The sequence below is a fragment of the Rhinatrema bivittatum genome, chromosome 3 (assembly GCF_901001135.1).
Source record: "Rhinatrema bivittatum chromosome 3, aRhiBiv1.1, whole genome shotgun sequence".
Lineage (NCBI taxonomy): Eukaryota > Metazoa > Chordata > Amphibia > Gymnophiona > Rhinatrematidae > Rhinatrema > Rhinatrema bivittatum.
In genome coordinates, this window is record NC_042617.1 from 154,200,496 (window position 1) to 154,213,639 (window position 13,144).

General features: G+C 48.5%; 1 protein-coding gene across 4 annotated transcripts in view; it reads left to right on the forward strand.

Moving 5' to 3' along the window:
* The window catches only part of ERO1B (endoplasmic reticulum oxidoreductase 1 beta), a 281,408-nt gene that overhangs the window by 137,208 nt on the left and 131,056 nt on the right, over window positions 1-13,144 (forward strand). For all 4 annotated transcript variants that reach the window (XM_029593832.1, XM_029593830.1, XM_029593833.1 and 1 more), the window contains exon 9: window positions 5,211-5,222. In XM_029593832.1, the coding sequence (XP_029449692.1) occupies window positions 5,211-5,222 (12 nt within the window). The remainder of the gene's footprint in view (window positions 1-5,210; window positions 5,223-13,144) is intronic.

The following is a 13,144-nucleotide window of genomic DNA, read 5'->3' on the forward strand; positions in this document are numbered from 1 at the left end:
TCAGTTTGCCCAGTCTCTCTAGGTCATCGAACCACCCCTGTTTCTTCAGCCTGAACTCACCCTCAGATCCCTCACCTGGTCAGCATTTGGTTATAAAGAATTCTATTCTGATTTACACCACAAAATTAGCAAGTATAAATATGCATAGGTAACAGCTATACATAACTCACTTTTGCAGGTTATAAAATAATGTAAATGCTGGCCCTGCCCTGGTAGGCCCTGGCCTTCTCCTTTTTTATATGAGCAAATGTATTAGCACTTGTGTATGTTTGAGGTTTGTAACATAGCACTTAATGCGAATATGCACTATTTCCTGGCGTGTAGCCAGATGGACTCAGAACGAATGGGTATAGTATGCTCGTGCTAGTAGTTGGAGACGGATCTGACGTCAGCACGGGTATATATACCCCCACAGGAAGCGTAGCAACTCAGTAATTTCTGTCTCCAAAGCAGTTTGGAGAGCCTGCACGCTCGCTGAGCGTGTTTCCAATCTACTTTCTACTTTCTTCTTACTAAAATTTCTACTGCAACATCGAGCCCTGCACTCCTGCGGTGATACCCTTGGGGTCCCTCCCCCAGCAGAGTTTCCCGGGGTGATTTCCGTGATCCCCTGGAGGTTTAAGACCCCGGTCCGGTGGCCGAATCGCGGCAGGGACGTAGCCCCCGGGCGAGGCTCGGACATGGCGAGCGAGGCGCCTCGGTCCCGGCATGGACGAGGCAGCGGGTGCATATCCTCAAACGCGGCGGTGAAGGTACTTGCCCTCTCCCCCCGCAGCCGGAGACCGCCCGGGTTCCAGCCGGGAAGCACCGAGGATCAGGTAAGGCGTACATCTCTTGCCTTTTGGTCTCCGAGGAACCGAGGATCGGCAGCGTGGCCTGTAGGCGGCACGCTGTGGAGGGCGCCATTTTGTTGGCCTTGTTCAGGTATTGAGCGCCCGTGATAGGTGCATGTCTATGACTAAGCGCATATTATATACATCACTGCGTATATTGCTGACCGCTTATTGCTGAGAGCATAGTGAATACCATTGAGCGTGTATTGCTAACCGCTTATTGCTGAGAGCATATTGAATACCATTGAGCGTGTATTGCTGACCGCATATTATTAAGCGCCTGTTATATTAAGCGTATATTGCTGCCGCATATTATTGTGCGCCTGTTATATTAAGCGTATATATTTCTGCCGCATATTATTGCGCGCCTGTTATATTAAGCGTATATTGCTGCCGCATATCATTAAGCGCATACTTTTCAATGGAACAGAACGCCTCAGCGTCTTCAGCGGGGGCGCCTCCTGCCTCCGGCATTAATGCCCTCGGCCTCTGCTCCGCATGCCAGCTTAGAGCCACGCACAGTGAAGAGCCAGACTCCCTATGTGCCCAATGTGAGGAGGCCGCGGGACCCTCGGGCCAGGACCAGTCTCAGCCACGATTTGCTGACAGTTCCCCAGGGGCTACCCCGGATTTAGCGGGCAGTCTCGACCAATCTGGAATCCCGGGGGATCTTGTACCCCGGCGATTAGAGACCGCTTCGATTTCCTGGGTGGATCTCTTTAAGGGGATTCATGCCTTTGTACAGATGCAAACGGCTTCCCGTCCAGGCCCTGCGGTTCCTGCTGTTCCTGCTGTGGCTGCGACTGCGGCGGCTGCTGCTGCGGTTGCGGCTCCAGCGGATCCTGTTCCTGGACCCTCACGCCCTTATCGTGAGCGGAACCTCCCGCCGCTAGACAGTCCGGATCAGTTGGACCAGGAGGTTTCACCGGACGAGTCCAAATTCCTGGACGAAGGGGAAGTTCCCTGAGGGATTGAGCCATATAGAACCATGAGGCGGTTCTTCCCTAAAGAGGATCTCTCCGACCTGGTGTCTCAGTGCCTGGCGGAGTTGGATATTACAGGTCCCAGCGCTACGGTGCCCTCTGCGCAGAACCCCCTGCTGGAAGGTCTTCGTCCTACAGCCCGCCATTTTCCATTCTTGAAAGCAGCACAACAACTGATAGATTTAGAATGGGCTGCACCAGCGGCCTCATTCAAAGGGGGTCGGGCCCTGATGGGCATGTACCCCCTGGCACCGGCTATCCAGGAGTTGCTGGTGTGCCCTCAGGTGGACACCTTGATTAGCGCTGTGGTCAAGCGCACTACCATTCCAGTTGAGTGGGGGGCGGCCCTCAAGGAGCCTCATGACCGGCGACTGGACGCCATTCTGAAACAGACTTTTGAGGTGGCAGCTTTATCTTTGCGGATCGAAACCTGCTGCACAGTGGTGACGCGTTCCTGTTTGTCACAGGTCAGGACAACGCTCCAGCAGCAGACATGGAGTCCGCTCTCTCGTTCCTCACGGATGCGGCATCAGACCTAGTCCGGACAACAGTCAAGGGGATCTCATCCTCCGTAGCCGCCAGGAGGCAGCTCTGGATCCGGAAATGGTCAGCCGATGCTCCTTCGAAGACACGCCTAACCAGATTGCCCTTTAAGGGCTCTTTCCTGTTTGGCAGCGACCTTGATAAACTGGCCAGCACATGGGGCGCCTCTCCAGTACCTCGACTGCTGGAAGATCGGTTCAGAAGGAACCAGCGCGCCTTTCCAAGGCCCTCCAGGGGTAGAAGCTCCCAGCGCTTCATTCCCTACAGGAGTCGCTACCAGGCACCTCGTCCTCAGGCCCGGAATCAGTCCTATCGGACCAAGCAGCGCAAGAGGGGAGCCTGCCCGGGCTCAGGTCCTGGCCGCGCCTCACAATGAGAATCCGCCGATTCATCTGGGGGGATGGAGCCATAGGGGGCAGGTTAACCCTCTTCTACCCCAAATGGGTCGAGATTACGTTGGACCAGTGGGTCCTCGCCATCATCCGATAGGGGTATTATCTGGACTTTCATCACCTCCCTCCGGACAGGTTTGTGGAATCTTCATGTCCCATACACAAGAAGGCAGCATTGGAAGCTACCCTGGCGAGGCTCCTGTCCTTGAAAGCCATCATCCCAGTACCTGCATGGGAAGTGAATTCTGGACACTATTCCATTTATTTCATGGTACCCAAGAAAGGGGGCACCTTTCGGCCCGTACTGGACCTCAAGTCAGTCAATCGATACTTAAGGGTCCCGAGGTTTCGCATGGAAACTCTGCGCTCCGTCAAGACCGCAGTACAGCCAGGAGAATTCCTCACGGCCTTAGACTTGTCGGAAGCCTACCTACATATCCCGATCCATCCGGATCATCAGCGCTACCTTCGCTTCAAGGTTCTAGGACGCCACTTCCAATTCCGGGCTCTGCCCTTCGGGTTGGCCACGTCACCGCGGACCTTCACCAAGGTGGTCGTAGTGGTAGCAGTGGCACTCAGACGGGAAGGAATCCTGGTCCATCCCTACCTAGACGATTGGCTGATCAGGGCGAAATCACGAGAGGAGAGCCATCGGACAACCGACAGAGTGATTGCCCTTCTGGAAAGCTTGGGCTGGGTAATCAACCTCAGCAAGAGTTGCCTACAGCCTTCCCAGTCGCTGGAATACCTGGGAGTACAGTTCAACACCCAGGCAGCAGTCAGTCTCACTACCAAGAGAAGGTTAAAACTTCAGACGCGTATCCGGTACTTGATGGGAGCCAGTCGGCCCATAGCTTGGGATTATCTGCAGGTTCTCGGCCTCATGGCATCCACCCTGGAGGTGGTACCTTGGGCAAGGGCCCATATGAGACCTCTGCAACGCTCCCTGCTCTCTCGCTGGAGCCCCCGTTTCCGGAACTATTCCACGCACCTACCTCTGCCTGCCAGAGTACGGACCCAGTTACGGTGGTGGTTGCAGTCCACCCACATGAGCAGGGGGTCGAAGATGTCCTCCCCCACGTGGACTCTGCTCACCACAGATGCCAGCCTGAGCGGCTGGGGAGCACACTGCGAAGGACTTACCGCACAAGGGCGGTGGAACAGAGAAGAGTCAGCGTGGAACATCAACAGTCTAGAGGCTCGAGCAGTCCGATTGGCATGCCTTCGATTTGCTCACAGACTGAAGAACAGAGCAGTCAGAGTGATGTCCGACAACGCCACCACGGTGGCATACATCAACCGTCAGGGCGGAACCAGAAGCCGACAAGTATCTCTGGAGATCGCCCCACTGATGGCTTGGGCAGAGGCGAATCTTCAGGATATCTCCGCCGTCCACATTGCCGGGAAGGACAACACCACGGCAGACTTCCTCAGCAGAGAAAGCCTAAATCCGGGAGAGTGGCAGCTGTCACCCACAGCCTTCCAGATGATTGTGGATCACTGGGGGATTCCGGACATGGATTTACTGGCGGACAAGTCCAATGCTCAAGTACCCAGATACTTCAGCCGCAAGCGCGACCTGTTCTCCCGCGGAATCGATGCCCTGGTTCAGCCATGGCCTCCAGGGACTCTGCTATACGCCTTTCCTCCGTGGCCTCTGCTGGGCGCCATCATCCACAAGATTCAGAAACACCGGGGCCTAGTTCTTCTAGTGGCACCAGACTGGCCAAGAAGACCTGATAATCTCCTTTTCCTTAGTGTAGACAAATGGACTCAGCATCCCGCCCAGCTGCCTGTGTACATGGGTTTCACTGATTCAAGGTAAGCCATGTCATTTGTTTACATAAGAGCGTCCTCTTTTGCCAGGTGTCGACGCCTTCCGGTTGGGAATGCTGGTGGTCTCCAGCTACTATCAATCGGTCAGGGGAATCCTGTTTCACTATTTCACTGAGCGTCAGTACACACATCCATAACAGCTTTTGCAAGGAAGATTACTGAGTTGCTACGCTTCCTGTGGGGGTATATATACCCGTGCTGACGTCAGATCCATCTCCAACTGCTAGCACGAGCATACTATACCCATTCGTTCTGAGTCCATCTGTCTACACTAAGGAAAAGGAGATTATCAGGTAAGTAATCTCAACATTTGTATGCATATGTGCTTATTTTTACACACAACTCTTAAAATTCAACTTATAATTTAGAAGTTTGGGCACTTACAGTAGCATTGCCCCAACGAACAGAAGGCCCTAGATGGCACATACCAATTAAGCTTATTCCATAGTTCTGGCTCAAATGAACTTTCAAATTTTCAAGCTTATCCACCTTTAAAGATGATATAGGTTCTTCATTAGTGTTTTTGCAGAACTGTGTTGAACTGATAAAACTGATTGTGCATATTAGGTGAAATTTCAGTTTTATTTTAGAAGCTATTCACATTTTTTTCTTTTGATTTTTAGGTGAAGATGATGGTAAGTTGCATTTATTTATTTATTTATTTATTCTGAACTTTTTTTATACCGACCTTCATTTAAACATTTTACTGTTTATTATAGAACTTAAGTATTGATATGCAATCTGTATTAAAAAGCCACATGTAAAGGTAAGTACACACATAAGCAGAGATTGATAATAGAAATAAAAATTGAATTAGTAATCTCCAGAAAGCTTCTCAATGTTGTCTAATAGTTTTTGGAAGAAGGGGGATACTAGTACACCAGATTTCTTGGTTTAGATAATTAGCATTTGGGATCTATATGGGATCTATATGGGATCTATATGTTTCCTCATAACTTGCCATAACTACCGTAAATAAGCCTCCATATATATACTCCATACAATCCATATTTCCTTTCATTATCCGCTGTAACTTTGTAACAATGTTTATCCCTCATTTATTGCCTCTCATGTAAATAATGTTACGTTCCTTTTAATTTCTCAGCTGCTATCTTCTTCCTCCTTTACTTTCCCCCCTCTCCCCCCCCACCCTTTCTCTCAAACCTGCTCCATCCCCCACTCCCTGTTTTTTGTAATTTCCTCCTTTCACAAGTTTATTGTAAACCGGCGTGATGTGCTCGCACGAACACCGGTATATTAAAAGCTGTTAAATAAATAAATAAATAAAATAAATATTTATCATAGAAAAGATCAAGGCAGAAAAACAAAGTACAGAGGCTCTGTGAGATTTGAGCTCTATTACTAGCTACTATGGCTTGGTTTTCTTTCAGGAACTCTAAATAGTTCCAATCATCTATATCTGTGTGTTACATGTCTAATTTTTGTAATATGTTTGTCAGACAGACATTCTATCTTGCTTCAATTAAAGTAAATTTTAAATATTGTTTAAAAAAAGTAGCTGCAAATATAATTGTCAGAGAGGAGAAATGGCACGTAACACCTTGGAGAAGAGAAAACATTAAATGCAAATGTAAACTCAAAACAGGTCCTAAAATGAAATGTAATGATGCTGGTGCTAGGCGAGTTCCCACTTGGGCCATGCTTGGACCTGCTGTAGCCTCCACCTTGAAGATTATATGTTGCAGCAAGGCCACCCTATAAAAATCTCCCTCACAGGTTACTCCCTGCCTCAGCGGGGAATCTTTACTGAATGTGGCCCCTTGTCTTTGTATTCCTTGCCTAGTGTCCCTGTTCTGGGATTCCTTGTTCTTGTATGCTTTGCCTGGTTCTTTGCACTGTTTTAGGCCTTTCAGTGGCATTTCTTGCCTGCGTGTTCCTAGCTTTGCTCCTGTCCTTTGTTAGGCCTTCCAGTGGCCCCCACTTGTCCATGTGTTTCCCTTGTGCTATCTGTTCTGTGCTTTATCTGGTTCCTTGTTTGGTCTCTGGACCTACTGTGTACAATTCTGGTCACCACATCTCAAAAAAGATATAGTTGCACTAGAGAAGGTACAGAGAAGGGCGACCAGAATGATAAAGGGGATGGAACAGTTCTCTTATGAGGAAAGCCTAAAGAGGTTAGGGCTGTTCAGCTTGGAGAAGAGATGGCTGAGGGGGAGGATATAATGGAAGTCTTTAAAATCATGAGAGGTCTAGAACGAGTAAGTGTGAATCGGTTATTTACTCCTTTAGATAATACAAGGACTAGGGGGCACTCCATGAAGTTAGCAAGTAAAACATTTAATCTGAGAAAATTATTTTTGACTCAATGCACAATTAAGCTCTGGAATTTGTTGCTTGATGATGTGGTTAGTGCAATTAGTATAGCTGCGTTTAAAAAAAAGTTTGGATAAGTTCTTGGAGAAGTCCATTAACTGCTATTAATCATGTTCACTTATGGAATAGCCACTGCTACTACTGGCATGAGTAGCATGGGATCTACTTAGTGTTTGGGTACCTGCCAGGTACTTGTAGCCTGGATTAGCCACTGTTGATGGACCCTTGGTCTGACCCAGTATGGCAATTTCTTATGGTCTTACCCTTCCTTATGCTTATTTATTAGTCCCTGTCTTGTCAGTGCTCACTCCTGTTTGTGTTCAGAATGACCAGGTCACCTTCCTGTCCCCTTGCTTCTCACTGCCTGCCGGTTCCAGTGGGTTCTCTGTCCCTGACCCTGCCCATCGCCCTCCATAACACCTGCCAGCCACCAGCACTGGAGGGCCCACCTCAGAGGGAAGGTGATTGATTAGGCAAAAGACCTACACCTGTCCTGCTTGCTCCTGACTCCTGCAACTTAAGGAGAACCTTCAAATTGGCCAGCACGGCAATAACACGAAAACATTATCTGCCTATTTATTGCATTTGACAGAGGGAGAAAACTGTTTCTGCAGAGCTCAATAAGAGATTTTAACACTCAGTGCTTGCTTGTAGGTAGAATATTCTCAAGGCTTTGCAGAAATTGCAAAAGAATTGAGTCTGTTTTTAAAATCCTCTGAACAGGTATGATAACTGGTAATTTTACCTGGTTATCAGTCAAATTTTCAGGTGTACCTAACTGGCTAAGGTTACAGGTGATAATTCCCCTAAATCTAGCTGAACAAAATGTATCCGGCTAGATTTAGGTCTGCTGTTTGTGCACTGGGGTTGTCTAGCTAAATTTAGCTAGTTAGCATTGAAAATACATGTTAACTAGATAACACTCTCTAAAACCCACCCCAGAAACATCTCTGGCTCCCTCCCCTTTTTTGCCTCCCTAAATTTGTGTCTTGCACATTTAGCCAGACAAATTTAGCAGCTCAGCAGGGAGATATTTATATTCAGGTAGACCTAGCCTTAAATGTTTTGAAAATCTACCCCTTAGTCTACTTTTCTTGAATCTATTCACTTGCTGCAGAGAAATGTCAACTCCTTAATGTTATATTGTATTGGAACTAGAGCTATGAATGCATATTTCAAATTTTAATGGTATGTTATATGCAATGTTGTGATTTTCAGCACTATTTAAATGATGCTATAAATCATGTATATGTCTCAAACTTTCAGCCAGGTGCACTATAAGTAATCAGGTATGCTGTATGCTCCTACCCTTCCAGTCCGGGTTAACAAGGTATTTTGTGCACATACCTGAGTCTCAACTTGATACAACATGCAGGTATGCATAGAATGTATGTATCTATTAAATCAGTGTGCCCCCCCACCATTATTCCTTCTTGATGCACTCAACAACAGTTCCATATTTCCCCCCTCAATAGTCAACAACTCCTCTATACACTCTTAAGCTAATTTCATGATTATACCCCACGTATCCCGCTCATTAAAAAACCCAGCTTTCTTTCATTGCACAGGAGAAAAATTATTGGGTAAAATATTTCAGTGAATGGGAGGTACAGTATTTGAACTCCATTAGATGACTTGATTTGTGGGTTTGCTTGGTTCAAAAGGCTAAACTTTCTTACATGTATGGCCTCCTGAACAATATACCTAGGGAGGATAATTTTCAAAAGGAAGTCTGCAAGTAAAACACTAATTTACATACAAGTGCCTTTTTAAAAAATTTACTTCTCAATATGCAGGTAAACATATATGCATATGCCATGTTTCTCTGAGGACAAGCAGGATGTTGGTAGTCACACATGAGTGACATCATCAGATAGAGCCCCAATGTGGAAAACTTATGTCAAAGTTTCAAACACTTTGACTAGGCACACTGAGCATGCCCTATATCATGCATTTATACGGGGTCCCTCTTCAGTCTCTTCTTTTCCGCGGAGCTGTAAGCCTCATGATCTGATTGGGCTCACTTTGGCTGTTTCTGGCCTAGTGGAAAACCTTTTTCTTTCATCATGGTTTTCTGTATCATTCTATGAACGGGCTCCTCTCAGTGCCTCCCCGTAGTATCCTAGTCGGGGTTTTCGGCATTCCTAGTAAGTTTCCTTTTGCGGTTGATTCCCCCCCACAGCAGCAGTGCTCTGGTACTTGCCAGCCATCAAAGGTGGCCACCTTTTTCGTGTCTACGACACCTTTTCTTTCGTTCCATCATGACTACATCTGGTTTTCATTGATGCCCCTGGTGCCCGAGGATCAAATCCATTACGGATTCTCACAAGATATGTGTCCTCTACCTGGGGGCATTGCATGACGTCTGGGTTTGTCACTTGTGCGCATAAATGACCCCAAAGAGACGTAGTCTTAGACTCATCAAGATTGATTGGCTCTTCGGGTCGAGGAAGTCCAAGCCATCAGCACCAGTGAACAGCACGCCATTAACATCGGCGGGATCATCGGTGCTGTCCGCGGATACGGGTGCTGAAGACTGACCGTTGTCTATCTTTTGAGCTGAGGATGCCGGGTTCATAGTCTTCAGCCTTGGCATTGGGGAAAGATGGGGCTGATCATCAAAGAAAACTTAAGCATCTGCACCAGTCCCTGTCGATGTATGGGGATGCATCGGCTTTTTCCATGATACCCATGACGTGATCCCACAGCGAGGAGGGTCTATCCTCTATCAATGCCAGGGATATGTGACTGTCTCCACCAGTCTTGGTGCCAGTCACTGATCCACCTCATGGGTCTGAAGGTCTGGCCACCCCTCCTTCCTCCCAGTCAGTGTTGGCATCAGTGGTGCTTGAGGAGGAGCGGGAGCATAGAGTCCAGCTGGCAGTGGATCATGCGCTACAGGGCACTGGGCCTATGGCACTGGAGCCAGTGCTGCCCATTATCCTACTGTTACTGGAGAAGCTTACCGTGCTTATTGGTGCGTTACTGTCCTAGCTGGGGCTGGTTAACAGGATGGCAACAGTGCCCAGCGGGGCACCAAGCTTTTGATACGGTCCCGAACAGGAGGCTAGTAAATAAAACGAGAAGCTTGGGAGTGAGTGCCAAGGTGGTGGCCTGGATAGCAAACTGTATGATGGTCAATGGAACTTGCTCGGAAGAGAGAGCAGTGATGAGCAGAGTGCCGCAAGGGTCTGTGTTGGGACCGGTCCTGTTCAATATCTTCGTGAGGGACCTAGCGGATGGGATAGAAGGTAAGGTTGTCTATTTGCAGATGATACTAAGATTTGCAACAGAGTGGACATGGAAGGAGCGGAGAGAATGAGACGGAATTTAAGGAAGCTAGAAGACTGGTTGAAGATATGGCAGCTGAGATTCGATGCCAAGAAGTGCAAAGTCATGCATATGGGGTGAGGAAATCCAAAAGAAATGTATTCGATGGGTGGTGTAGGGCTGATGTGCACAGAGCAGGAGAGAGACCTTGGGGTGATAGTGTCTAACGATCTGAAGTCGGTGAAACAATGCAACAAGGTGATAGCTAAATCCAGAAGAATGCTGGGCTGCATAGAGAGAGGAATATCGAGTAAGAAAAGGGAAGTGATTATCCCCTTGTACAGGTCCTTGGTGAGGCCTCACCTGGAGTACTGTGCTCAGTTCTGGAGACCGATCTCCAAAGGGGCAGACACAGGATGGAGGCGGTCCAGAGAAGGGCTACCAAAAAGGTGTATGGTCTTCATCGAATGCCTTATGAGGAGAGATTGAAGAATCTAAGTATGTATACCCTGGAGGAAAGGAGGAGCAGGGGGGATATGATACAGACCTTCAGATACTTGAAAGGTTTTAATGATCCAAAGTCAATGACAAACCTTTTCCGTTGCAAAAAAATCAGCAGAACCAGGGGTCATGATTTAAAACTCCAGGGAGGAATTCTCAAAACCAATGTCAGGAAGTATTTCTTCACAGAGAGGGTGGTGGATGCCTGGAATGCCCTTCCGAAGGAAGTGGTGAAGACTAAAACTGTGAAGGATTTCAAAGGGGCGTGGGATAAAGTCTAGACGATGTGAATGAAGAGAAGAGGCATGGGGGGTGGATTGCGGGAATGACGGCTTCTACCTGGAGATAATACCTTTATTCAATAAACATACACACGGTTAATGCGACTCCAACATTGCTCTATGCTTCAACGGCAAGAGGGAATGTGGAAAATAGGATTTCCTGGCGTGTAGCCAGATGGACTCAGAACGAATGGGATAGTATCCGCGTGCTAGCAGTTGGAGACGGATCTGACATCAGCACGGGGTATATATATCCCCACAGGAAGCGTAGCAATTTAGTAATTTCCGTCTCCAAAGCAGTTTGGAGTGCCTGCACACTAGTTGAGCGTGCTTTCCAAGACTACTTTAATTTTTCTCTTTTCTTATCATTCTAGATTCTACTTTGTTTTTCCTGTCTATTCGACTTTAGAGCCCCGCGCTCCTGCGGTAGATACCCAAGGGTTCCTCCCCCAGTTGAGCTCCCGGGGTGATTGCCGTGCTCCCCCGGCGGTGGAAGTCCTCGGTCCTGCCGAAGCGCGGCAGTGACACAGCCCCCGGGCGAGGTTCGGGTGAGGCATACGAGGCCCTCGGTCCCGGCGTGGACGAGGTAGCGGGTGCATATCCTCTATTGCGGCGGTGAGGTGGTCCCTTCCCCCGCAGCCGGAGACCGCCTGAGTTCCAGCCGGGAAGCGCCGAAGCGGGTAAGGAGTACATCTCTTCCTACGGGTCTCCGAAGCGCAGAGGATCGGCGGCGTGGCACGCCGTGGAGGATGCCATTTTGGGGCCCTGTTCAGTACTCCGTGCCCGTAATAGGCGCGGCTTTCTTCCTCCTTGTGCGTATATGGCTTTGTTTGACTGCCACTGAGCGTATATCGCTAGCCGCATATTGCTGAGGGCCTATTGAATGCACTTTGAGCGTATATGAATAACCGCTTATTACTTAAAGCCTATTGAATGCAAATTGTGTGTATATTGCTGACCGCTTATTACTGAAAGCCTATTGCATGCAAATTGAGCGTATATGGATGACTGCTTATTGTTGAAAGCCTATTGAATGCAAACTGCGTATATTGCTGACCGCTTATTGCTGAAAGCCTATTGAATGCAAACTGTGCGTATATTGCTGACCGCTCATTACTGAAAGACTATTGAATGACAATTGAGCGTATATGGCTACCCGCTTATTGCTGAAATATTGCTATTGAATTCCATTGTGCGTATATCGCTGCCTGCATATTGCTGAGTGCCTATTGCATAACATTGAGCTGGTTTCTTGGCCGCCTATTGCTGTGCACACGTTGAGCGCCGGTTGTATTAAGCACCTATTGCTGCCGCATATTGTTGCTGTACGCCTGCTGTATTAAGCGCCTATTGCTACCGCATATTATTATTGAACGCCTGTTGTATTAAGCGCCTATTGCTGCCGCATACTATTATTGAGCGCCTGTTGTATTAAAGCGCCTATTGCTACCGCATATTATTATTGAACGCCTGTTGTATTAAGCGCCTATTGCTGCCGCATACTATTCTTGAGCGCCTGTTGTATTAAGCGCTTGTTGCTGCCGCATACTGTTATTGAGCGCCTGTTGTATTAAGCGCCGGTTGCTGCCGCATCCTATTATTCAGCGCCTGTTGCATTCAGCGCATATCGTTCAATGGATCAGAATACAGCAGAGTCTTCAGAGACGGCGCCGCCTGCTTCAGGCATTGCAGCCCTTGGCCTCTGCTCTGCATACCAGCTTAGGGCCACGCGCAGTGATGAGCCAGACTCTCTATGTGCCCAATGTGAGGAGGCCATGCGACCCTCAGGCCAGGACCGGTCTCAGCCATGGTTTGTGGACAGTTCCCCAGGGGCTACCCCGGAGTTAGGGGGCAGTCTCGACCACTCAGGAATCCCGGGGGAGCTTGTACCCCGGCGATTAGAGGCTGCTTCCATTTCCTGGGTGGATCTCTTTAAGGGGATTCATGCCTTCGTACAGATGCAAACGGCTTCCCGTCCAGGCCCTGCGGTTCCTGCTGTTCCTGTGGTTCCTGCGGTGGCTGCGCCTGCGGCGGCTGCTGCAACTGCTGCTGCGGTGGCGGCTCCTACGGATCCGGTTCCTGGACCCTCACGCCCTTATCGCGAGCCATATAGAACCATGAGGCGGTTCTTCCCTAAAGAGGATCTCTCCGACCTGGTGTCTCAGTGCCTG